The sequence below is a fragment of the Rhea pennata genome, chromosome 1, assembly GCF_028389875.1.
Source record: "Rhea pennata isolate bPtePen1 chromosome 1, bPtePen1.pri, whole genome shotgun sequence".
Lineage (NCBI taxonomy): Eukaryota > Metazoa > Chordata > Aves > Rheiformes > Rheidae > Rhea > Rhea pennata.
The window spans coordinates 78,187,957-78,215,478 of NC_084663.1; the positions used below are offsets into that span (position 1 = coordinate 78,187,957).

General features: G+C 38.8%; 1 protein-coding gene across 2 annotated transcripts in view; it reads right to left on the bottom strand.

Annotated features, from left to right (window-relative positions):
- WNT7B (Wnt family member 7B) overlaps positions 1–27,522 on the bottom strand; it is a 94,000-nt gene that overhangs the window by 34,682 nt on the left and 31,796 nt on the right. For both annotated transcript variants that reach the window (XM_062570835.1, XM_062570829.1), the window contains exon 2: positions 3,487–3,713. In XM_062570835.1, the coding sequence (XP_062426819.1) occupies positions 3,487–3,713 (227 nt within the window). The remainder of the gene's footprint in view (positions 1–3,486; positions 3,714–27,522) is intronic.

Below are 27,522 nucleotides of genomic sequence, written 5' to 3' on the forward strand. Positions count from 1 at the left end.
TTTTTTGGTTGTGGCTAGAAGATGTGCACACTTGGACCACACTGGCACCCAAGAGATGGCTAGTTACATCTATTGCACAGCTATTGGACAAACCTCAAGTTGGGTGAGTTTAGGGGTTTGGGGTGAGGGAAAGGAGGGGGGAGGGGAGTGTTGCATTCGGGTGCAGATTAGACTACGCATAAACCTTCACTAGTAAGTGGCAGTGGTAGAGCCTTAGCCCAATAGCTAAAGAAGGGTCTTCTCTACAACCTGAATGACTTGCCTTGATCATTCATCTGCCTAAGAAGTTCTGGGAAGAAGCTAGAAGAGCTTTCCCTTGGGAGAAGTGAATAACAACAGCGGTCAAAATACTGCCTTTTCTTTTCTTTTTAGCCTTAATTCTTCTATCTGCTCAGTCGGAACCAAATGTCTGGTTTAATGTTTCTGTATCTGTCAGATACAGATGTGTTTTGCTACACATGTGAATAATTACGCTTACAAGGTTTTGAACCTTTTAAATATTATAATTTTTAACTTTATCCCCCTTTTCACTGATTTTTTTTCTCCACCAATGTAATACCACCATTTCCTAAACTCTGTCCCTTTTCCAGATACTGACCACATCATCTCTGGGTGCTACTCCACTAATAAAACAAATACAGACATGGATTATGGAAGGAAGCCTTTATAGACCTGCATGGAACTCATCTGGTTCAGCTGGCAGGGGTCATGTAAACTTTTTCCATCTGTTATAGTCTGTGTGGTTTCACACCCAACAAATGTCAAAGCAAAACTCAGCTGCAACTGCCAAGATTTGTCTGTGTTTTGGTTAAGTCATAAAAGAACTCACCAAATTCCACATCAATCATTTCAGAATTGCAAGAAACCACCCAGGTTCAGTAAGGAGGTCAGGAATCTGGTGAACATTTTGGCAAATGGGACCTGAACAATGGCTCAAGAAGACTCTGTTTTTGAGCCTTGTATAGGCTCAAATACACACATCCTGAACATCCTGGTAGCTGGTCTGTCCTTATGCCAAATAATTATTGTTCCTCGTGGCTCTTATTTTGTATAGAATCGTTCAGAATGAAAACACAGGCATGACTCTTTAGTGTTCTTTAGGCATTTGACTGTGCTCACTTGCAAGCTTTCTGAGGACCAAAGGACTGCCTCAGCAGTGAAGAGGATTGTTGCTGTTGTATGCACATGGAGTTAATGAGGCTTCACAAGACTCTCAGCTTAAAGAGGAAAGCAGAAGTGGTAAAAACCTTTTCACCGAAAGTATAACAATGACACAATGGTGCAATATTGCAGAGTGTGTCACTTTTCGAGGGCATAAATGATCTCCTGGAAGTTAGGAGAACTTACTTGTCTAATGGTCAGGGCATGTATACAGGCTTTGGTAGATCAAGACAATGAAGCATAAAAAAGTATGTCTACAGCATGCTTGGCACTGGTACATTTTCTGGCATCAACATCAGTATGGCTTTCAGCTGAAGACAGACAAGCATTAAATCAACCAGACTTGTGCTTTTAATAGCCAAGACAGGTGGTTTTTTTTTTTTTAACTCATTTAAGTTGAAGGTGGAAGTCAAATGTTAGGTTATTTCCTGTATACAGTGTCTTGAGGATGTTTAATATCTTCTAGTTACAGTCACCTTAAAAAGCAAAAATCGGGTAAAAAGCATTCTCTAAACAGATTTAGAAATATCATAAGTATAGAAAGAAGCACTGATGAGCAAAATTGAATGCCTAGTAAATTCCTGCCTCACCACCAGCTTTTCAGTATCAAAAGGAAATTCTACCAAACTTCGTTCTGACGTTCAAAAAGCTCAGAATTTTCTTTTGCCATTAATTTGGAGCAGGAGGGGAAGGGATTATTATTAGTTTTAGCCTCTCCACTTCTGTGATTCAGTATGGAGTGACGGTTGAAGATTATAAAATAGATTTTCTGCTGGGGCAACTCAATTTCTCTGATGTCAATGAACTTAGATGAATGTCATAGAATCAGTAAGGTTGGAAGGGACCTCTGGAGATCATCTAGTCCAACCCCGCTGCTCAAGCAGGGTCACCTAAAGCATGTTAGAGAGGGTTGCATCCAGGTGGGCTTTGAATGTCTCCAAAGAAGAAGACTCCATAATCTCTCTGTGCAAACCTGTAGCAAGAACCCCACACACACCTGCTGAAGTCCAGGCTCAAACCAGGGATCTTTAGATCTTCAGTCTAATGCTCTCCCAGCTGAGCTACATACTTACTACTTACTCAGTCACACCAGTTTACAACTAAGCCACTAGGTCCTTAAAATGCCCCAGCTGCAATCAGACTCTCAGACTTGCATTTTCTTTGAAAAAATACTCAGTTCAGTCTTTATCTTAAGCATATCTCAGCTTTTGATGTTCACTTCACAGCTGTGTTAGAAAAAAATCACAGCCTTGATCTCCAGTAACAGCTAAACCACCGTGTAAGACATCGCCTCTTTGCACAAATGGGATGACACATTATGCCATTTTTTTCACGCATTTTTAGAGATCTTACATCTGACCACATTCAGCCATGTTGCAGTCAGAACACTCACCTGAACCACTGAATTCAAGAAAGAATCACCCAAAGAAGAATCTGATGCAATATGAACATATTGCAGCTCCACAGAGAAAAATGAATTGTATCACTATGAGTACCCTTATGAGAGCCACATAGCACAAAATGATTTTCTAACACTGAACAACAGTGTTAGAGGTGGGTGAGGGTGAGTGGGCAGCCTTTAGGGAAGGGAGGGAAGGCAGGGAATGAGGTCAGAATACTGAGCAAGATGATGAGGAAAATAATATTCTCTGTACTGGAAGTTTTTTTGCGTAATCTTTCCTATGAAATAATATAGGACATAAGGTAAGTGGAAAGTGACCATTTAACTTCTGCCAGCTACAAGTTTGTCAAACTAAGATCCTGTATTATATTCTTTGACTATGTTTCCCACCTCAAATTATTTGTAATATTTTCTTTACAATATGATGGTAATGCTACAATGGAAATATATTACTGCTTTTTACTCCAAGGCCAATGTCATGTGCACTATATTTCTGTCAGTTGATTGGGACTTTCCTACTGCTTAACCTTGCTTAACCTTTTGGAGGTCTGTGGAGCTTTTTTGGAGCTGATCTTATTTCCATTTTGACCAACCACAACATGCACTTGCTTGTCATGACAATAGGATAGTGTGATGGCTATGTCCTTAGGTGCCTGTGTAGGCATCTGGGTTGTTACTAGGTGTTAAATCACACAGATATGGAAGACTTAACCTGGAAAGCAATAAAGATTTCTTGTCTCTTGAAAAATATTATTCAGTGAGTGAAAAGAGAAAATGAAGACCACTGTTGTTCTGGGAGCATCACTGTTTAACTCCGGTAAGCAAGCACCTGAGGGATGTAAACATTTGCAGGGCCACAGTGAAAACGCTAAAAGACAAACAGCCCCCATGCAACATTTTAGCATGTTTAGAGACTCCCTTACCTACTCGAAGCTCTTGTCCAAAGACTGTTTTCTCCCCCAGTGCAGAGCAGTTCCACCTCCCATACCGGAACTGGTACTGACATTCATTGATTCCCATTTGTGCCCCTTCTCCGATCACAATGATGGCATCAGGGCGGCTCTGGCAGATCGCTCGTTGTCGAGGGGCCAAGCCTGGGATTTTGTTGCAGATTATATTAGCTCCTAAAGCCACCACAGATGACAAAGCTCTGAAGAAAAGCAGAAAGACACATTAGAATTGAATTGAGACCATTAACCGCATTGGCTGCACGCTGCTGTGTGGCAGGCAAGGCACTGGACTAACAGGGAACGGCTGGAAGTTTGGTTCCTATAATTATACAGACTTATCCCAACCTCTCTGGTCTGGCAAATGGGTTTGGAAATCTTGCAGTAATTCCTAGTTTGGTTTGTGCCAGAAATACCACATGAACAGGCTCCCTCATGGAATTTTGGCCCTTTGGCTTCCAGTCCTACACACAGCCATGAACTAAAGAGATGTGGAAAGCAAGCAATATTTAAAAGCAGAAAATAATGGATATTCATAACTGAAGTCTGCAAATGTCTGAAGCTCAGATCTGCTTTGAATGGCTTGCTTAGGTTCAGGCTCACCATTTTAATTATTGTAGCCGGTTCATCCATCCTTCATTTGAAACCACTGAACACAATTTAGAGAATGACTTGACTCTACCAATCCTCTTGCCCATTATTACGTTCAGAGTACTAAGCAATTAATGGAAGTTCACTAACATAACAGTACTTTCAGACCTGGCAAATATCATGGCATACATACAGGTGATCCTTAATATGTGCCATCCAGATCAGAAACATTTGTATTTCTCATTCTTCAAGTATATTTTCAGAAATTATAAAGCTTGCATATAACTTGCACCTGCAATGTGTTTTCAGTTTAGTGCATTTTTTCATTTTTCAGCTCACTTTTCAACAGCTTTACAGGCAACATTTTAAGTAATAGTATTTTGGAAAAATAAGACAACATAGTTACACATTCAGTAATGCCTCAGACCACATCTATTCAATAGCACGCAGGGATGCTTGAATTGCCTCTGAGCAAGCTAGCAAGAGTAGAGCTAGCTGCATTAGCAAAACAGGCCTTGTGCTGTGGCCTTGAGGTATCCTGCTCCATAATGATGCCTGGGGATGCTATTTATGATCCTTGCCTGATCCTTGTTAGCTGCAGTGCAATAGCTCTCAAACCTGCTCCCCTCTTTAGCTTGTCCCAGAGTGGATATTGAAATGTATGGGTAGTTATATTTTCCCAGTCAATGCTGTTATTGACTCTCTCTATAATATGAGAGTAAAGATGCTTTCTCAGCTTGTGCTGCGGCACTTTAGGTTTAAGTCAAGTTTCCCAGTAACGGAAGTTGCCATAGGTATAGAGTAATAAAGGATAAAAAGCAAATTCCCCATTACCTTTCACTCCATCTTGAATGTACACTTAAGCCACCAATGTTAGTGTTCAAAGTATCCCAGTGGAAATGCTCTTTTTGGAGAATGCTGACTGAACAAATTTGAAGCATTTTTATGAGAATTTATCAAACTCATCTCAAAGGTAACTGAAAAATTACATGAATGTTGCATTTCAGCAAAATCAGAGTGTTTCATTTTGCCGTTTCAATAAACTTAAAATCAGAGCAAAAAGGATGAAATGAAGAACTCTTCCCCTGTCAAAATGAAATATCAGTTTTACTGTGGAGTGGAAATTCCATGATGATTCACTCTGCTTTTAATAGGTGTTTGTGCATCCTTTCCAAAGTTAACAATCTATGAAAATTTTGCCAATTGCATTTTTTTATTTATGGTTTGGGGTTTTATAGATATAGAGACAAGGTATTGCAAACATAGAGCACGCATGCCCTGTGGCACTTCCTATTAAACAAAAATAAGAACAAAACGTAGTTGCAGCTCTGACCACTCACAGTGGTTGGAATACGAATGCTTGGACCTCTAGCTTTAATTCATGTTCCTCTGGGTATTGAGGAACAAAGTTGGAATAGAAACAGGAACCAATGAGTCACCAAGACTACTGCAGGTTTTGAGCTAAGATTTTTGTTTCTGGCCCACCTCTGCTTAAATTACAGTATAAAATACTCTAATGATGATGTCTTTAGATTGAGACTTTCCAAGAGATATGATAATGTTCAAAAAAAATTATGAATTTGGTGTAATCAGATTCTGTGACCTGTACAATGATGCATTAAGTAGTAACTTCTGGCTTCAAAGTGTATTGAAAATCATAGGAAAAAATATCAACATTCTATTTTTAAAACATCAGGCTCTTCTTAATACTGAAAAGTATGAATATTGTTTTCTTTCTCTGGCCACCCTAAAATGCCAGAATCCTTTTTTGAATCATGCTAGTGCCCAAGTCTGCTTCTTTTTCGTTTTTCAAGTGATGCTGAGGGAAAGATGTTTTGTACAGAGTATGAGTATATCCAGGCACATAATATCCTACAGCATTACACCTTTTAATATAAAGAGCAGTAACTGGATGCCTCTCTCAGTGACTAAGAAAACATTATAGTTTGAATTTTCAGCCAAATACATTAGTATTGCAGTTACACACTGTACATAATGGATCACAAACAGACTGTAGAGGAGTTCACAGTGGGGATTCAGTTTACAGGGAGGCAGTAGAGAGGGCAGCTCACAAATGCAGTTGTGCTCCAGAAGTGAAATGCTCCTCTATAAACGACATTATTAAGTCCCGCGTTTATTTGTCCTAATGATTTCCAAGCAAATTCACCAGGCTTTCAAGGAAAAGTAAGTTTTTAACTACTAGCTCTGCAAATTCATCCCAGGACTTGAATGTCCAGCTGTGTTCTTTAGGCTTGCCTGTCTCCACCACTAGGAATAAAACTTCTCTTCCTAGTACTGTGCCCTCCTCCTCCTTGCCATCAGTTTTACCCTTGCAATCTGATGCAGGAGCAGCCCTTGTACATTTAGTTACCAGCACAGTCAATAAGTGCAACAAATGCAGTCAATAAATGCAAATGTAACCTGAAGAAGCGAGGATGACATGGGACTCTGTAATTACAATTTAGTCAACAGTTATTCTCATGGAGGGAGTCTGAAAGGAATACACATCATATATTATGTCTGTCAGGATGTTTCTACATAAACACAGGAAGTGGATCAGCTAAGAAAGAGGATGAATTTTTAGTCATCTTTCAGAGCAGCCAGGGCTTCCTGGCAGCAAAACCCCAGGTTACGTCATCAACTCAGCATACAGAGCAGCTCTCCAGGCTGTGTCCCTTCTCTAACCAATGCCTTCTCAGTGGCTTTGACTGCATCTCTGGCATGGAGCAAGTTCCCAGGCCTGCTGCAATTTTATGAGTCAACCTGTGTGACCTCTCCAGCTCCAGCCTTGCAGCAGAGGATCCCTTGCAGTGTACTGCTTCAGTCACCAACCTGTCTAAAAATTCTAAATCTGAAGGAGTCTGGGGTTGGGTCCTCAGGAATAGACTTATGCAAATGTTCATGTGAGTCAGTGTTCTGTGGATGTACACAAGAAGTGGTACCCAAGTCTGATCCTCTGGGTGACTTGCTGAGGCCATCTTTGGTGGCTGTCTGTCATTAGCCTGTAACAGGACTGCAGCTCTTGATTGTTTCTCATCTTTAACGACTGGTTTGAGATAGCTTTTAGACATCTTTTTCCTAAAACCTGCTGAGCCCCAGCAGTTCCTGCTAACTATATCTCAAGTTAGACAGCAAACACTCATGACTTACAAAACAAAGGAAAACAGGAAGAGTTGGCTACCATAGCTACCCTGTATGTAATTTTTAGTTTGGTTGCTTCTTCCATGCACTACTGCTACTACTATTACTGTCTAATAATTGGGTTAAAGATTGTATTCTTTTGTCTCCCGATGTTTTTCCAGCAGGCCCTGGTCTAAGTATTTTGTGGATCGGTTTATTCATCCATAAATTAAGTGTGATCATATCTGCCTCAGAAGATACTGTGAGGATATCATAATTACCGCTTGTTTGCAAAGTGCTTTAAGGTATTTCCTATTAAAAGCATTAACCTTTAATTACTGGAGGTTGGGGAGGGAAGGTCTCAGGTTTTTTATTACTACTATTTATTACTACTACTATTCCAGGGACTTCCTCCTCTTTGGTCTGAACTTACCATCATATTCCCTCAGATTTGTTTAGCCTATTTTTAAATTGTTACTATAATTTTGGTGCCAATAGAAATGCTGAATCATGAAACTGAGGTTTTGGAAAAACTTTATTTATATTAAAGAAATGCACCCAGCAGCATTTCAAGTTTCCTCTCTGCTATTTCTTGCGGCGTCCCTCAGTTTTTGCCTCTGTCACACATTCTGAAGGGTTGTGCTGTGCTCCTGGCCCTTGGCAGGTTGAAGACTACATTTGTTACTAGATGGAGAATGCTTTGCTTTATAACTATCAAAAGACAGATCCGCACGCCACATTTTGGCATCTTCTCCCATCTAATCTTTCCTTGTGGTGCAAATTCCCGTGATTCTTATCACAAGGAAATCCTGAGTTCAGTGTTTTGTTAAGATTTCTGGTGCAGTTTACTGTAATTGTGACCAGACCGCACTGCAATAGCCTGAGCACATTTTGGAATTGTATACTGGGTCATCCACGTGAGTTACCAGTTAAATAGTATTAGTAGGACCATGCTGCACTTCCAAAGTAACTAATGGTAGTGGCCGCCTTATGAAGAGTCTTTACCTCTCTTAATCATCAATCATTAATCCAAGGGAAATGCCATCACTGAAACTGAGCTATAGTTATAATCAGTTAAATTTAAATAAAAAAAACCTCTGAAGATCTGAATCTCGGTTTGAATAGGACCTCACAGTTCAAACTTACAACAAACCGAATGCAAGCAGTGATATTTTGGAAGGCATGGCTTCCGCATCGCAATTCTGAACTCTCAAGTTTATCATTCTTTGAAAAAATACCTATATCTGCAGTCATAGTCTGGATATAATCAAAAATTTGTGGATGTGGGAGACAAGGTTGCAGCTAATTATCTGAAATAGTGCTTGTTTTTTTAGTGTGCAAAGGCAGATGACTACTGTTGCAAAAAGTGAAAATTCTCCTTCAGATTGTATTACTCATTATGGTTGTGTGTTCTGTCTGGGAGCTACACAGCTCTAGCTTTCCTTTTTACAAAATTATTTGGAAAAATTGAAAGATCACAATAATGTGAGTAATTGTATACTCTAAGCAATTCATAAAAGTGAAATATCTGAAAATTCTTTAAAAAATAAACACTGAGGCCTAAAAATCATGTAAATTTTAATAACAAAATTTAATGCAGTATTGCTTGTCTGAAGAGAAGCATACTTCTCATTCATAAATAGCTTTTTTGAGTCCTTATTTTACGTTTACAAACGTATATGTTTGCCTAACTGATTTCAAATCAATCATTTCATTGATTTCAAATATTATTCTGCTCTTGCAACTTCAGATGAGGTAGTCACTTAAACAGTATGTTTTGGAAGCGCTTACACAAGTGGTAAATATATAGATATAAAATAAATCTCTGTGATGGATAGTTGTACCACCATATGCACTATATGAAAGTGAATCTTTTAGGAGTGAATTTTGACAAAATGATCAAATAGAAGTAAGTTTTTATAGATAAATGGTAGTAACTGACCAGTCTTCTCCCCCCCAAACTCCAGTACAGATACAAGAGTGCACTGAGATTTCTCCAAAGACCTTAAAATTGGGGTTAGACAATTATTTAACAAAAGGAGAAAGAGAAAAGAGATGTTAAACTATCCACTCATTTCATACAGGCAAAGCACTTAATCCAGTTGATTTTAAAAAACATCTGCCCTAAAAAGTAGTCTCAATTTGCTTTTACTGCTTGCACAAATAACGTTTTATTATGGCCCATGAGCAGCATTAGGAGCTACACCTTCTCCAGCAGCCTTGCTAATTTGTATTCCTGGCTGCAAAGCAGTGCAGTACACATTTCCCCCCAAGCTGCCGAGACAGCTTTACTGTAAGTGCTTTGAATAAGCATGCTTAGGGTTACCATGATGTCACCCCTAGCTGTGTTACTCGATATTCACCTTAAGTTGCTGTTGGGTAGGGCTTCATTTTCAGGGTAGAATGAAGGGATTTAGCCACACGAATCCCATTAGCAGAAGAGGAGCTGCACTGCTTAAATCTCTGTGCACTCTTCTGAAAACTTACCCCAGAATGTCTGATAAAAAGCTCTATAATGGAATCTTTGTTAAAAGGAACCACTGACATACTTTGTGGTGACATTGTGACACATCTGAAACAGTACACCACTACTGAATGGTTTATTTAATTAAGAATTCCTAAGTAAATATTTTGAGCATGCATAAGTTGCAGAACTTGGCAGAAGCTTCCCCAGCTCTGAATTCCATCTGCATATGTTTATGCTTTCAATTTTGTTTTCCGCAGCAGGCTTTAAGAAATCATTGTTCAGTGCATGTGTTATTGAAATGGAAATCAAATAAGCCTGCTCAGTTCTGCCCTGTGGTGCACTGATCTCTACTGGAGCTCCAAACCAAGTCTTTGGACTTGTGGGCTACTGATAGCAACACAAGCATTCACATTATATGACAGGCAGAGATTTCTTGGAGTCCATCAGAAAAAGCCATCTAGATCGTATAGTGTGATTGATGGCACGATCAAGAATGAAAGTGGTAGGATAGGTGAGCTTGAGGAGTGATTGGACTAAATAAATATTCTAGGGAGGACTGAGAACAAGAATCCACATTACATCCTTGTATGGGACTGTGATGGAGGACATTGTAAAAAAGCCTTGGATTCACACCCTTTCCTACCTGCCAGCTGAGAGGCACAAAACTGCGTCTGTGAAACCAGAAGAAAATGATGAGGCTTCCAGAGAAAGGAGGACAGAAATTGCGTAGCTAGGAGAAGTGTCCCAGATGGCAGCACAGGCAGCGCTGTGGCTTACTTGCTGAGCCAAGGACCTGGGCCACAGCCTGCACTGCAGCAGCAAGCATGGGCACTGATAAGGGCGTAGGCTCAGGGCTGAAGCTTTCAACTCCTTGGAGATGACACGTTTATGTGGTACCTTCCAACATTGCTTTTATTCCATTCATCTTCTGGTGCATCTGTTACCAAAAAGAAAGCTTACACGGAGTATCAGAAGAAGCAGTCCAGTTGTGAATGCTATTAGCCAAAATGAACATGGTGAAAGCCCTATTACTGTAGCCCTGTTACTGGGTTCATTAGAGCACCTTCTTCTATAAGGAGTCTGTAGTTTGCACACATCTTCAGTTAGTGTGCAAACTCATAGGAATATCAGTTGTCCTGAGCCTAAAATGAAGGGTAACTGGGAGGCAGTACTCACTTTTACCTCCTAAGGCAGGAGAGCTGAAGTAATTTTACACCAAGATAGGAGAGATGGGAGTGGTTACAGACAAAAATTGACTCTCTTACTCACTAGCTAATTAGTGCTTGACACTGGCCTTTACTCATCATGCCAGAGGAAGAGAAAGCAAGAGCATCTATGACTGAGAAGTATTTCTGGCAGGATGTTCCCTGAGAAATATTCCCAAAATGATATTCCAGACTGATTGTAAATTAATCCATAGCTAATTTGATCCATGGTTAGTCCACTAAAATAATTTTTAACTATCCTTCTGTCGGGCAGCACTTGCTACGTGACTGGATATTAGAAATATGTTACATCTCCAGTTTACTTACATTCAGTTATTTTCAGGCTACTATCTCATAAATATGAGGCCAATTTATAGAGTTTTTTTTCAGGATGTGTTAGCCACTGGTTTCATTTGCAAGAACTAACAAGTCTTATCCTCTGGAGATATTCAAAACCTGCCTGGATGCGATCCTGTGCAACCTGCTTGAGCAAGGGGGTTGAACTAGATGATCTCAAGAGGTCCTTTCCAACCTCAACCATCCTGTGATTCTGTGAGTGTTAATGTTTTCTCCAGAAGATATGTTTAAAATTATTAAAAATAAAAAAGTAATGGGTTTATTTCTAATTTTTTCAGTTATGTTTAGAACAGACCAATGTGAAGGCTTGATCCAGAAAGCAGGCCTTTCTGATATGAAGTCCTGATAATCTCAAGGAGATAGTAATCTTCGATGATCATGTATGTATTTAGGAGCCATTGCTCCACATTGATGTCTGTAAGAAAATGTTAACAGCAGGAGAAGGCCCACAGAAGACAGAAATGCCTCACAGGTATGTATGTCTCCTATCATATAGATCACTCTGCAGAACTGGACACGTAGATATTCTCTTACAGCGGGCATTCTGAATTTGCACAACAAGCTCCTATTTAACTAGCTCTTTCTTTTTTGTCTATACGCACATTATTTTAGGGGCATTCTTGTTAAATGGTGGAAAGCATTCACATCTTGTATATATAAAAATCATAAAATTAAAATAGGAGGTTATAAAATCTGAAGTGTAGGAAACACAGATTCCGAAGTAATTTGGGTTTCGAAAAGCATTTGATTTGCTAAACCAGAGTAAACTGATAGGTCTTAGCAATCTGTGCCCTGTGTCAGAAGCTACAGAGAAGGCAACATCTGTTCTAGAAAGCACAAGGCAAATTGTGAAAGGCTGGATTATTCCTACTTTGGTCTTTGCAGCAATGGAGATAGCGAAGCACATGAGGTAATTGAACTTATCTTACTAAATCTAATGAAAAATGGTGTTGATATAGAATTAAATGATTCCTTTTGAAAACTCCAGACCTTATCAGATTTAGAAATCAAGCTGAAATACTTCTGCTTCATACCGTTTTTTTTTCTTCTGACTATATATACACACTGTTAACAGGATCTACCATTTCAGTTCTGCAAGCATCCAAGTTATGTGCTATCATCTCTGCTGTGAAGTACTGAGCAGTTTCCATCATCAGTAACAAAAATGTCCATTCCTGAATGCCAAGGTGCAGTCTGAGTACTTGCATTTGGTATTTTTGTTTAGTATTATTACTTCCTTCCACCCATTTCTCTTTTCCTTTATTACTGTAATGAATCATGCTGATATCTAACAGGAAGTTAAGCAGTTGTTTGCTGAACAGGGATTCACCATAGAAGAAAGCAAATCACCTTGCAGAATAACACTGGTGAGATACTGTGATTCCACTGTGGGGGAATCCAACTCTGGAATACTGAAATAACTGGAAGAGATAAGCCACGGGTCTACACAAAAACAACTCAGTATCAGCGGAAAATAAAAATGTCACACTTCTAGACATAAAATTCCAAGCTTTTGTTATGTTTTTCATAAAACAAACATGAAAGAATGAATTCTTTCCATTACATATGTGTGAATATGGACATTTTCCAATCTTTATCAGCTCCAAGCCTTAATTAAACATAACTGGAGTGTATACTTGGTTTTGTCCAAAGTTTGTCAGACTGCTCTCCCTTGTGAGAAAATTAAAGGGGAATATAAAGGTGAAGTCCTTCAGGAACAGTCCAAGAACTGACTAGACTATTCCCACCTTAATTTTTGAGATCTGCTGAAACTGCACCCAGTCATGGTGCGGCTCTGAAGCCTGCTATGGTTTTACTAGGAAGAAACACATATTACATTTGGCTAGTTCATGCTAAAACATCATTTAATCAGTGATGGGTATGCATCTGTGCTTTTTAAATATTAAAAGTGGACTGTTGGTGGAACCTATTAAAAATATATTTGTTTTATTTTCCATTTAACGGTTATGTATAGGACATAGCTTAATTTTGTGACTTTCCATACATAAGGCTTCCATGGACATGATACATGAAGTGAAAGAGGCATGTACCTAATAATGGATCTACTGGAAAGGAAGATTTCTGCTTTCCAAAAGGAAATAATCTGGCTTTACTGCTGTGGTGGTTCAGGTAGGAATTCATTTTTGTTAGCCAAGATCTTGGCAGTCGGTGAGATTGAATTCAGTGAACTTCTGCTGATTTACACCAAATGAACCATTCTGTTGGAAATCTTACTATTTTATGTTATTTTTAAAACTATGTTGCAGTGTTTGCAAAGTGTGAAGGTGTACGTATGTGGCTTTAAGCTACGAATGGGAAGGCATAAAAAGTAGACCAAGAGGTGCTTTCAAGTAAGCAAAGTGAAGAGGACTTACCGACCTCACACATAATATGTAATTTGGACTAAATGACCACCGGAGGTGGCTATTTCTGCACTAATATATGGCTGCAAATCAAGCTCTCTGCCTGATACCAATATGACTCTTAAAGACAGAAGTCTTGGAATTAGCAGCAGAAGAGAAAAAATTACTTTCCCTCTGTCAGTGACATTCACCTTTTTTATACACCAAATACACCAAGAAACTCTGAGTCATGATTTATTTCTTCTTTTCATTTGGTGGTAGATCTTTGCTATTGCTATGAAATACCAGAGTATCAAATTCTATAACATTAGCAAACAAAATAAAACAAGACCCCCATATGCTTTATGCTGTCAGGTTTACTTACTGGCATGTTTCTACTACTGAAATGGATGTATTGCTCAAAATAGTGGCACTGTTGTGCACTTCTGTGCCAATCATCCCATTTAAGGCAAGCCTGTCAACACAGGGGGTGAAGAGCATTAAGGTCTTCTCTTGATTTTTCTGAACAGTTTATTAACCTTTGAAATCACAGCACAACCAGAAGAGCAGCCTCTCCTCTGTAAGTACAGAGTGTAAAGAAAGAGGTGTAAAGATTGGACAGGTCCCTACCCATGCCCAAACATACCTGGAGGATCATTGGCTTCTTGGTATATTCTCAATTTGGTTGCAGAGCCTTGATCCCTGCACTTTTTCTTGATCATTGGCCCACTTCTCTCTCTTCATCTCCCCTACTTCCCTGAAACTATACTAGCCAGTGAACACTCATTTACAGTGAAGACACTTACATTGCTTCCAAGGTTCGGAAGAAACCAGAACACAAACATGAAGTCCCAGAAGTGTAAACCATTTACCTAGCTGGGTACGAAGGCAGGGCTTTGCCCCTTTTCAGAGCAACTAGTTGCATCGCGGTCTCTCCTGGGCACTCTGGTCTTAGAATCAAGCTATTTTGTCCCTTTCGGATATTTTTCTATTGATTGAGAAGACCCTCCACATTCTCTAGTCAGTACCATCCGGTTGCTACCAGTATGTAAAATGCCATATCACATGTTACTACTCAGTGACAGGTTAGCACAACCAAAAAGAGAGTTCATAATTATGCAGGCACAAGCTTGCTTAAATGGCAGAATAGCCTCTCTTTAATTTTAAATGAAGTGGCAGATGCAGCTTCCCTCCTGTTCCTGGTGTTGCAGATGTACAGTGTACCTACACAGCTAACCTGCCCCTCAGACCAGATTAATTCTGTGTCATCATCCTGCTGTGACCTCAGCATCAGATAGACATATCCAAACCAGCTTTAAATGACCGTTCAGAAGTTGCTGTGTAGCCACTATAGAACAGAGCTCAACATGGTCTGATTGCCTGGGTGCTTGTCCTGCTTCCTAGACAGATTTTGCAATCATGAGTTTTTTGCTATGGCTTTAAATGAACTCACTAGGTGGCTGCAACGTAAGCATGCTGCTGAAACAGAGGTGCTACGAAGGTCCCTTTAAACTAGCACAGTTCAGATAATATCTTGCAAAACTAGCTTTAAGGAAGTGAAATGCTGTTAGGACAAGCACATTGAACGCAAGCGATCTATCTCTGGATTCAATATGCCAGATGCATATTTGCAACCCTTCATACTTTCCTTTTCATGAAGTCCTATTTATTTCATGGGAAATTTGCTGTTAAACTGCAAGTTTAAAACTTGCAAGTCAGCCAAAGTAAATGTATCAGAACACATCCCTACATAAAGAATAATAAACATTAAATCCTCAAATGTAACTAAGACATAGAAGCTTTGCACTAAAGCAGGTACCTAAGAACTACAGAGCATAGAAACACTGCATTAAGTAGTTTTTATATAGTTTTAACAAATATTTATCTAAAAACAAAAGGTAAAAAAATATTTGCAACATGTATTTGAGCAAATGTCGAACTAAATTGCCAATGTAAAAAATGAATATTTTTTGAATAGCCTATTTGTGCATTAACTTATCTTTTGTTTTCAGTCCGTTTGGTGACCTTTCTGAGTGACAAAATCATTTGAAACCTTCTGTTACATCAAAACTAACTGTAAGTGAAACTTTTATGGAGTAGGCCTTCATTCTCTGCATCTAGCAGTGCTCCCACTGTTTTTTGAGTATCACGCAAAGTGAAGTTATGATCAATCAGAAAGGTAGTTTATGCTTACCTTGATTACATGAGTTATCCCACTGAAATTGTGAGATCGCTTATGTACATATGGCTATTCACATTAGTCAGAGGACCAAATAGGTTTTAGTTGTTATTGCACTACGAGATTTGTCAGGCATTTAGTTCTTTTTCTGGAAGTTGGACATTATTATAAAATGGTCTGAGAAAAACACAAAAAATGGGAGGGAAAAAGTCTCCAAAATTATGTAGAATACAAAAAGTGTATATCCTATGCAGAAGTCTCCAAAATTATGTAGAATACAAAAAATGTATATCCTACGCAGAATTCAAAACATTTGAAATGTTATTATATTCAGTGTGTGTACTGTCTGTGAATAGAAGCACTGTGTTTCCTGTGTAATCTGAACTGTCAACTCCGGCACAAAGCAATCTAACACCCAACAGGCTATCCATGAATTTCTAAGGTTTCTTTTAGCTGCTTGCTTCAAAATTTTAATTTTGAGTGATGTAAGAGCCATAGTAAACCACAGAGGATTTTTTTCTAGTTCCCTAGCTTGTTGAGCCTATTCCAGGTGTTCAGAAGAGTTAGCAGAAGTCATTTTGAGATGTTTTTCCAGGGGGAATTTCTACATTTTGAGTGCTTTCTCTGATCTAGGCATAATTATTGTGCATCTGTGTTACTCTCCCAGTGGCCCAAGTTGGATGGGTCCCTGGGACCAGCATTTTTGCAAATCACTATATGCTTGTGAAAGCAGCTGGGTGGAGCAGTCCTTCTTCTGACATCTTCCCTCCCTGCATGCATACACACACACATACACACACCCCTTACTTTAAAATACACTTTTCTTATGGTATATATTCATTCAGCTTCTTCCTGTTTTTATACTGATGATGATGCTTGGCTATGTCTCTTTTAATGTTACATTTTGCTTGCCTTTTTCTTTTATTCTCTCTGTAACTGATAATTTAAAAATGCCCTTTTCTAACCATGTTATCCAAAGGGTGAATGTATTTGAAGAGGTGATAATAATCATCTGAGATTCACAGCTGAGACAGCAGAGATGGTACTAAAACAGCTACATAAAAATGTGGCAAATGTAATCTACTGGGTACATACCCAGATGGTGTGGCACATGCAGTGTCAGCCCATAAGCACCCAAGGCAGGCTCAATAATGCTGAAAAATCCTGGTGAGGAACCAGAGTGACTGGCAAAACTGCAATCTGTGAGCCACACGCTAGTCTTCATCTCCTGACAGCCTCATGCTCTTAGAAAATCCTTCTTGGTTAACAGAAATATTTTTTATGTTTTTTCCCAGTACTATTATTCTTTTAGCCCTGATTTGGTTTTTTTAATCAGTTTACTCTTAAATGCAGTAGAAATCAATAGAAAAGTGTAACTTTTCTGTTTGAATTACTTTTAACCATCCCACAGAAGAAAAACTTTAAAAATAACATTTTAGACTATATTGAAGTCTGTGAAACTTCATTAACTTTATATAAAACCCTATGATTTAAGTATCATTAAATTTCATATCACTTTTCAGTTATCTCCTGAATTTCACAGTGATGTGGCACAGGTACTGGAAGGTAGCTTTTGTCTGGATAATGTGGCTTTGGATGCAGCACAACTGAATTCTGGGCCCAGCTCTGGCACTGTGGCACTGTCACTCTCTGCACCATGAGGCATAGGACTTTGTAACCGAGCAATGCAGAAAGCAAGGCTAGTTAGCAATGGGCATGGTTATAGCCAAGGACAGTCATGGGCAGGCATTGAGATTTGGAATCGGTAACCTGCATCCTTCGTTTCCCCCAGTAGGTATCTGGAGGATGTGATGTCCCATTGCAAAAGGTGTTTTGTAGCTTGTAAGTGAACGCTTTTGTTTAGTTTAACAACCCTGTTAAACTAAAGCATATGCCCATCTCTAAGTGTATCAGCAGAACATATATATCAAAGGATCTATAAGCTAAGTACATGCCAGCACACTGTGTTGGCCTGAAATAAGTATGCTCAGCAGCGTGTAGAACTAGCTCCTGTATGGTTACAGTGAAAGGCTTCCGCTAGGATGTTACAAGACCACAAATGCTGGAGACTGAACAAGAGGCATTCCCCAGAGAGGGTTTTGTAAGAAAACAATGTGGTAATCACTCCTTTCTGAATGGCAAGGGGGCAGCATATGATTAACAGCAAAAACAAGTAAATAAGACAGAAAGTGACCTTAAGAGGTTAGTAGTCCATCCACCTTCCCTGAGGCAGGATCAGCTACACCTTTCTCACTCCTGACAGATGTTTGTTTAGCACTACTTATAAAAACTACATATAATGGGGATCCCATCACAACTTTCCTAAACAATTCATTCCAGGACTTTACTGTCCATTAAAACACTGATTTTCCCTTATGCTCTAACCTACATTTCTATAATTGAAGCTCAATACTTCTGTTCTGATACTCTGTGAAGACACAGAATGCCTTGTTCACTGACATCTTGCACCATCTTTTGCATTTTTTTGATAAATCTTCTCCAGAACAAAACATTCAGCTCTTCCTCAAACATTCAAAACTCATTCAACTTTTCTTCTCAGACCTCTGATCCTTTTTATAGCTCCTCTCAATGTTCCCTGATCCATGTTTTTCTTGCATAAGAAGCTAAACTGAATATCATGGCTGGCACTGAAAGAAATACACTCTCCACCTCCTACTGGGCTACAAAAATAAGACAATTGATTCTGCTACTCTGTACATTTTGTGCCATTCTGTATGTTAGTGGCTACCCACTCATTCTGGGCTGTCTGCTGGCTCTAATTTAGGCAGTGACCTTATACCTGACTACAACTGGGGCCAGTGGATTTCTTTTCTATCACACACTTACCGTTCCTCACTCACCTATGCCACATCTCAGATCAAATCCTAAAATATTCATCTTTCTTTCATATCACAGTCCAAAACGGCATGTAGCAGAAAAGGCAACAACACTACTCCCATTGGTTTGTTCTAGTTCTACATTATTCATAAGCAGTCTAAGAGGAAAGCAAAGCAAAACAGTGCCAAATCTGAAAACAGGTATCTGTACAAGGAGAGAGAGAGAATTGAGACCTGAGGAAAAATGACTATTTAATCTGTATTTTACTGTGAGTTTCTCTTCTGGCTTTGCCAGTTCTTGCATGGAGCCAGTGTTAAGGCCGTCTTGCAGCTGTGTAAAACTGACCCTGCAAAAATATTTTGACTCTTTGAACTTGTGTCTCACCCCCTCATTAATGGAACAGTAGCAGTTGTGCAATTATCATCTGGTTCTCAGCACTCCTTTGATTTGCAAATAAGGAGAATTGCAGCCTCTGATTTTGAAAATGTGGGGCAGATGGAGGGGAAGTATGGCAAAAAAGTGTAGAAACACAATTTGCATAGATTATACTTGATATTCACATTAAAGCCTTTATTATCTGAGACAGGATAACCTCTGGCAAATAAAAATGTCCTTGCTAAATACTTAAAATCCAGGTCATGTTTTAAAAGCATCTATTTTAAGAGTCTAAGAAATACTGCTTATGCTAGTTCCCACCAATACTGGATAAATCTAAAGTAAGTTTTAGTGCAGTATTGACTATCTAGAATTACAATGTAGGAAGAGTTTCTCAATAAGTCATAGCAGAAGTAGGCTTGGTGTGCTTTGCTTTCATGGCATATCAGAGAATTAGAATAACTACAGATGAGAATTGCTCTAATTGGAGATTTGTAAAATCGTTAAAAGAAATGAGGTAGCATCATTTCAAGCCTTACTGGGACTTTCTCTTGTGTCTCAAAACAAAGTCAATGAAAAGTCTATTTTTGTCGTAAAGAATGACATGTATTGGTGGAAAAATGTCTTTCAGTTTCAGGCTGAAAAGCAATCTCTCTTTGTTTAATTTCTAGGCTAGTTTGTATGCTCAGGGGTCCCACAGAGTTAGATTTAAGCATCCACACCATTATATTCTTCTGAAAGTGCTATAATTCATGGATTTTCTACAGAATATGGTATAAAACTTTTTCTCTGATATCACTACAAGCAAACAGCTCTAGAATTAAACAAATATTTGCATTTTTGAATTCAACTTCCAAGCTTTTCATCCCCAGTAAAAATCAAACTGCCTGATTTTATTGGATTACCATTACATTATTGCATCAAAGTGAATCCTTAAACTCCAGTTTCACTAGCTCAGAGACAAAGGACTTGTACTGTCTCCTTGAGCTATCCAGCTTAGCCTACAGAATCCCGAATGAAGTTTATCATCAAGGCAAAGCAAACATATAGCACAGGAAAGCACATCTCTGAAATATAGAATTATGCAGAAGCTGAAATCCAAAAATAAGTTTGAGAGCTGGAGTTTGGGTTCTTTGGACCTTTAATCCCCAGATTGGCTCAATTTTTCCTCTAATTTATTCACCCAGGTCTAATGACCATTGAACAATCTAGCAGGCACTACCTATGAGATAGGATTAGAAGGTCATGGGTTCAGTCTGTAAGTAGGACCAGTCACCCCTGTCACAAATCTACTCAGTCAACAGACAATTCTTTGTGATGAGTTGGCCACCCATTTGGAGGGTCAACAGAAATCTTACTTATTTTGAAAATTTGACCATGAGACACAAGCTGTCTCTCTGTGTGGGGAAGCCCACCCCATCGACCTCCAGAAACTGCAAAATCACAATTCATGCTATTCGAACTAGATTGTCATATTGCTGCTTCTGTGGTGGTTAGTGTTTTCCAAGTTGATTGCTTTTATTGTGACTTCTCATGTTCTTAAAAAATACTTACAGAATGCTGTATTATCTTTATTTTTAGGAAAAAAAAATACAGTGGGTGAACTTAACACATATTTGTTCAGTATTTGTTCTTCAAATAGAAGAGAATGCTTTGAAAGCTTTCACAAAAAGGTTATATAAAATAGTACTTTAATGCCATGTCTTAAAGTATACTTTAGATTCCTCTTAAACATCTTGTTTGTTATGCTTCAAACTTCCCATCAACCAGGGAAAAAAAAATCCACAGCATTCTTTCTGCCTTACATAAGTACAAGAGTAAGAAAATCACTCCTTTTGTTTTTTTCTTTTTTAAAAAGCTTCATGAAGGATCTGACAACTAACCCATATGGTGTACTATCCTGATAATACAATCCAAACATCACAAACCAACTCCCAAAAGCTCACAAGAATCAGTGTCTTTGTTGTAGAACAAAACAATGCAATTTCTCGCTAACCCAAAATCCCGTTCCTCTGGAGATATCAAAAGCCTTTATGATATAATTCATACTCAGAATAGATGATGATGAATGATTATGCATGTACTACATTTTGATGTTGCATTTTCAGAGATGCAGCAGCGGGCTGGATCTCTTGTGGTGTTAAAAATTCTCTGGCATTTTATTTTGAAATAGAGAGCTGATAAAAAAATAGAAAATTATACTTGTCTGTGCAAAATTCTTGCAAGGATTAACTACATACTATATTCTTCCCTTCCTGTCTAAACTGTTTTTCTGCGTTTGCACATATAATGGCCACACCCTGGCAGGGAGCAATAGATTTCTATTAGTTGAGAACAGATGTGCCTCATGACCAACATAGCTTTTTCCCTGGCAAGGTTGGGGCAGAAAACCCAGCAATTACTCAAATAAATTCAATAAAATTTGCATTTTCATATTTTCCCATTCAGAATTGGATGATTCCACCTAGGAATTTAGGTACGGTTTGGTATTTAACTTTATGGCCTGTTGGGACAACCTTGCGAGTACAAAATTAAACACACATGTAAGCTTTGACAGGAACAAGGCTTGCAGCTGTAAAGTGTTTCAGGACTCCTTCAGAATGGACAGATATATCTTAGATTCAAATGTCATTATCAATTCTATAGACAGATTCTTAAACTCAAAACCACTCTTTACCTTATTGGTGAAAAACATGAACGCAGACAGTAAGTTTCTTGATGAGTTAGTCTCTGTTCTGTCCAGTGTTTCCTCTACACAGAGGAAAAATCATCAGCCATAAGAAATGTTTTCCATGACATAAAATCAGCGTTTAGAAGGAAAACATAAATCCAAAAGAGAGAAATGGAGTGGTACAAGATCCTGACATATTGCAGCCCACTACAGTCATTTCTACTGACTGAAGTCTGCAGCAAACTTGGACTGAAATACTAATATCTATCAGGAGTGAGAGAGGAGAGATCAGAGAAAACTGGAACTGTGAGGGGAATGAGATCTCCACCACCAAACCTGCTTCCCTCTGTTGTTAGGATTCCAGCTATGTCCATAATGTGATCACTGCTGTGACTGCAAAATGGGGAGAGATCTGTCTGAGATACTAACTAGTCCACTGAGCAACGTAACGTTGGCAGAGGGAAACACAGTTTTGTCTAAAGAAGCTGTGTGTTTACTAGGGAGATTAGTCCACAGCAAGCTCCATAGCTCTTGAGCTGTGCTGCTGTTGGTACCCAAGCTAAGCTGGATCTGGTTATACTAACTGTCACAAAGTATGAACATGGCAGCTGTGGCAGATGTGACTGAGCTATTTCCTACAGACCCTGAGACAGATGGCTAAGCATGCAAATGCAGGAATTGCAAATGAAAATAAAATGCTACATAGCCAAGATTAAAAAAAAAAAAAAAAAAAAAAAAAAAGGAGAGAGAGAGAAAGAGAGAGAGAGATTATTCAGTTTTATGGGTGTTTGTCTGATGTTTTTTTCCAATTATATATGAGATTCTCCTCCAGCTCTTCCAAGATGTGGTTCGTGTATTATTTTTGTGCAAGCATGAGAGAAAGAAACAAAATTGGACTGTTCCTTTTGGTGAGGTTCTAGAAGATTCCCTTATTTCCTTCTCAGTGTCCAGTTACTGCAGTATTCAGTGCTGACCTGGAAAAAATGCCCCTGAAAGTGAAAAGATAATTCTTTTTCAATAACCATTCAGTCCCTGAATTCTGTGTGGAAATTGTCAACAACACAATGGCAGATACCAGTAGCTGTGGTGTTCTGAGCTCTTAGAAATTATCCCACTGCTGGTCAAGCTCATTCGTGTTTGCCATTTAACTACCACCTTCATCAAGATTTAAATCAATAGTGTGAAAGTAAAAAGCTGTATTGTATTTGCTTTAGGAATTTGTGTTCTTGGTCATTGATTTCTTGTGATGCCCTTATGTCTTTATGAATTTAAATATCTGCAGTAAACGTAGATTCAAACAATATCATCTGTACTTCAAAGCTACTATATTTCTCTTGAACTCACACAGAATTAACCTAACATTTTCAAACTTGTTTTCTTGCAAGCTGTCAGGATCTGAGTTAAATACCCCTTACTCTGAAGCAGGTAGACAGACTGTTAAGAGCATTTGGGGTTGGGGGTCTTTTTGTTCTTTTTTTTTTTTCCCTTATTGATGGACTGCCTTCTTACTGGCTGGGATCCTTTGACTGGACTGTAAGTTGCTGACTTGCAACCTGAAGCTGTCCTGGCCTATGTTAAGTCACAAGGAAAGTTAAGTAAAAAGCAGCCAAATCATAATCTGACACTGGTAAAGATGACTGAAAAAAGGAAAAACATGAAGAATTAGGCCCTTGTGAAGATCTGAAGATCTTGCGAGTTTCTGCAGTCAGGAACTGACACTTCTGTGATTTCTGTATGGCAACTTTATCAAGTAATTTAGTACTGCTGCAGCAACACTAAACTTATCCTTGCTACAATGAGTTATTTTCTAAGAGCTATTCTTAAACGGCATGGGCTATATAGTTGGATCCACCAACACATTCTGACTCTTTCTCTGAGCATGGTGAAACACTATACAAGCAAACCAAGTCATTTTTAGAACCTGTCCTGCAAGAATTGACGAAAAGTCTAGGATCCTAAACATCAGGGCCTGGACATTCCTAGCATTAACAATAGATGAGAATGTGGGACTGCTAGAAATGCAAATACTTAGGCACAGAACTATGCAAAAACCTGTTTGTTTTGAATTCGAATGTGGCAATTCATCCCAAACATCTTTCACTTCACAAAGCTTTGAATGAACCTTAATTAAAAAAGGAGTTGGGGTACTTTTCCTGTCACTGGAGAAAAAATATCTTAAATGGATCTCCACTGTCTTAACTTAGTGAAATTTGTTGAAATTCAGTTTCTTTGTCAGCTCTTACTCAGCTCCTCAGTGCTTATTGAAATTTGCAGAATTTTCCTCTCCCTTTCTGGGTTAAATGAATCTGACTATTATAGTACAATGTAAGAGGAAGGGGTCACAAACCCACACAGCAGTTTATAGAAAATTGTTAGCTGTAGTTTCCAAAAGGTGCACACCTTTAGACATGATCAAAACCAAATAGGTGCAGCACACTGGACTAAGTTCTTAGTTGTCCACCTGAATGTCCTCCATGCTTTAGAGGTTCACAACTTCTAAATGGCATAGGTAGTCTTCCCGGCATACTCTGTGTGGGATTTTATCTCATTTACCTTTCTATTGTCCTTCTGAATGAGGTATCATAGCACTATAATGTCATATCTGGGAGATGATAGGCCAGATCATCCCGCACGTTTAGCATTTGTAACAGGAATCTGAGAAATATTCCCGATGAGTCATTGACTCATAGAAAGTCAGTCAATTTGCCCCATTGTGAAATGCACAACAGGATAGGTTGCAGTAGGAAACTTCTTTAAAGCAGTGACCAAGGGAAATGAGTTGATATTCAAGATGTGAACAGAGTAGCATGAGCACCAAGACTCATTGAGGGAGGCATCAGATAGATGCAGGATATCTAGAGTCTCATGGCTGTGAATAGGAACCTGGGCTTGTTTTCCTTAGTTACCTCTCTCCCAGGAGGTCCACAGGGGCTTGGATACTGGACCAAAATAACAAAACCTGCTTCTACTTTTGGCTCTGAGCTGACCTGCTATGGATCTTTGAGTAAGCCGCTTCACTGCTTTCTTTCTTCTTCTTACTGCTTCTTTCTTACTTCTTAACCTTTATCTTTTTTGTCTTCCTAGGCTGTATGTGGGCCAGGATAGTGACTTGTCTGCTCTTGTAACCTCTGTCATGGTAAGGTCTCAGAGCTAGGCATTAATCTAATAGAGAAGTATTAATCGGAAGGCCCATACTCGCCAATTCCCACATATGTGCTGTTGGTAATGAACAAGAGGACAGCAAAGAAAAGAATTAGAGTACCATCATTTTTAGTGCTTCCCTCTGTCATCCAAATTATCTTTTTTGCACACAGTTTTTTATAATCTTGATCTTTTTCTTGTTGTTGTTACTGTTGCTCATTTTTAGGAGAAAGAGTGGTTGGGTTTGGACTTTGTTTTGTATTGCTAGCTGCCTTCATGATTTTTCCTAGCTGGGCTGACATTGTTACCAAGGTAGTAATTCTAAAACAACCCATTCTCTTCACTTGTTCCACAGGTATGTCAGTGTTTCCCAGCTCCAGAGAAGGTCCACCTCTGTAGGTATTAAAATCTTTAAATAGCTCCTTCAAATGGCTCAGCAATACCATCTTAAGGATCATTTTCAAGTTAAAATATGTTAAACAGACTAACACTAATATTAAAATAATTATTATCCTATGTATGGATTATCTCCTTCTAAAGACGAGGAGGACATACGGAATATATCATATCTTAGATTCTTATCATAGGTCAGCTCAAGTATAAAAGCAACAGAAGTTTAATTAATTTATTAGCTTTGTATCCCTACTTGGCAGTAACCCACATCTCTTCTGCTTTGCTCCCCTTTCCTTCCTTGCTTGTCGCAAGTCTTCCTCACAATCTGGAGTAGCTGAGCTTATAAAGCAGTGCTTATAAACTACACATTTGAGAAACTGGGAAGAAAGTATGTGCCAGAAAGGCATCCAGGCTTTATGCAAATGCTTGCCAAGATGAATGGCCCATCACCTTTCTTAGTGGTTTGTTCTCATAATTGAAAAAACTACTACAAAAAATATTAGCTGTCATAAAAATTGGATTTATTCAGTTTTCAGCTTTCAGTCATTGTTTCAGATCTTAATGTTTGTCAAATGAGAGCAAATGATAGTCAAAAAGAAACCCAAAACCTCTGCAGCATGAATTTTTTCTGCCCTATGACCCTAGCAGTAGCATCCTAAGATACAGCCTTCTCTCTTCACTAACTAATCCTGCCATTTTCCCTCTGGCTAGCTAGACAGTGAAATAGTGAATTTAATCCATTGCTTCCCATGGCACAGGTTCTTCCCAGCCACCCACTCTCTTTTCTGCAAAGCATTGTGAGTACTTGCATACCATCCCTAGAAGTTTAGCCACAACCTTGAGGCCCCTGTGAGGGGGGAACTGTTAACTTTTCCTGGCCTCAGTGCTGCCACTGGCAACAGGGGTGTTAATTACTGCTGTCAAGTCACCACATTCATTTTCACCTCAGCCACCAAGCAGTCATGATGTGATAACATCTTCCAACTAATGTGGCTCTAGACAGAATTTGGACAGATCACCAGGCAGCTGAGGGACTCTCTGTCCCATGAGCTTTGGTCAACCTCAGCGTATCACTCTTCCATTAGATGTATTCCACAATATCCTGCTTCTGCTATCACCCATTTTAATTTCCCTTGGCCAAACAGAGCCAAGCTGGTTTGCAGGCTGCAGCTTTTACAGTTTTTTTCTTTAAAAAAAATGAAAAAGAGAAGCAAAACACTCTGCCTTTGTTACAAACACCTGCACATATCTGTACTCACAAATACCCACCTTGCTTTGCTTCTCCTGCAAAGGACAAGAGTTTGGCCCAACACTTTCTCAGCAGTGCAGGCAGCTATAGAAATTACAACATGGTCTAATGTCTTTTTATCTAAAAATACACCTTGCTTTAATAAGACTTATAGTTTAAAGGAGATATTGGATTTAACCAAGAATTTGTAAGCACGATGCAGTCTTCAGCAAACCGCCATGTGAAATCATCACTTAGCAGTTTTCCATCAGCTCTATGGCAAAGCTTTAATTCGCCCTGTGAAAGCTGTTGTTTCTTCTGCAATGCACAAAGTAGTTCTTTTTCACTCTGCAAAGGCATCCAAATATGTCTCTTTGTTTACTGAATTGTTGATACAAAGAAGTCCAGTGTAATAAGCTAAGTCTATGTATCTCTTTATTGTGAGTGAAGCTAGCAGGATTAACCTTCAAAATGAAAGGGGTGCAATAAACCAAATACCAAAGTCACGACAGTAATAGAAGGGATAAATTTGGGCAATGCCTCTAAAATCCAAAACTGTTAGGTTTTAGGATTTAGCAGGTTTCAATTAGCTTTCTAATTTAAGAGTGATTGAGCTTATATATTGTGATAAGTCATATAGGAAGCCTCAGAAAATCAAATATGAACAGCACTTTTGTGCTATAATGCAAATGAAGGACAATTTACATCAGTTTGTTATCCTGGCTCATGCTATCAATCTTTCTATTTAACCACTCTAAGCATTATGTAATAGTATCTGATAGAAAGCTACTCCAAAATTGCTCTGTTTCTTTATCTCGTTGTTGTTCCCTGAGTACACCCCAGGCCTTATTAGTGCTTCAAACTCCATTTTACTGAGGAATCCTAAGCTTTACTTTTGTGTGGTGCTGATCAATACAACATCTGAGAGAATCACAAAAAAAAAAAAAAAAAAAAAAAAAAAAAAAAAAAAAACAGTTCATGATATCCTTCTGAGGGAAGGAGATATGATTATTCCCACCTTACAGATTTAGCAGGATTTAGCTACAAAGCATTCCGTGATTCAAGGAGCTCCATTTGGCATGTCTTGGGATGCCAGTTTGAGGAA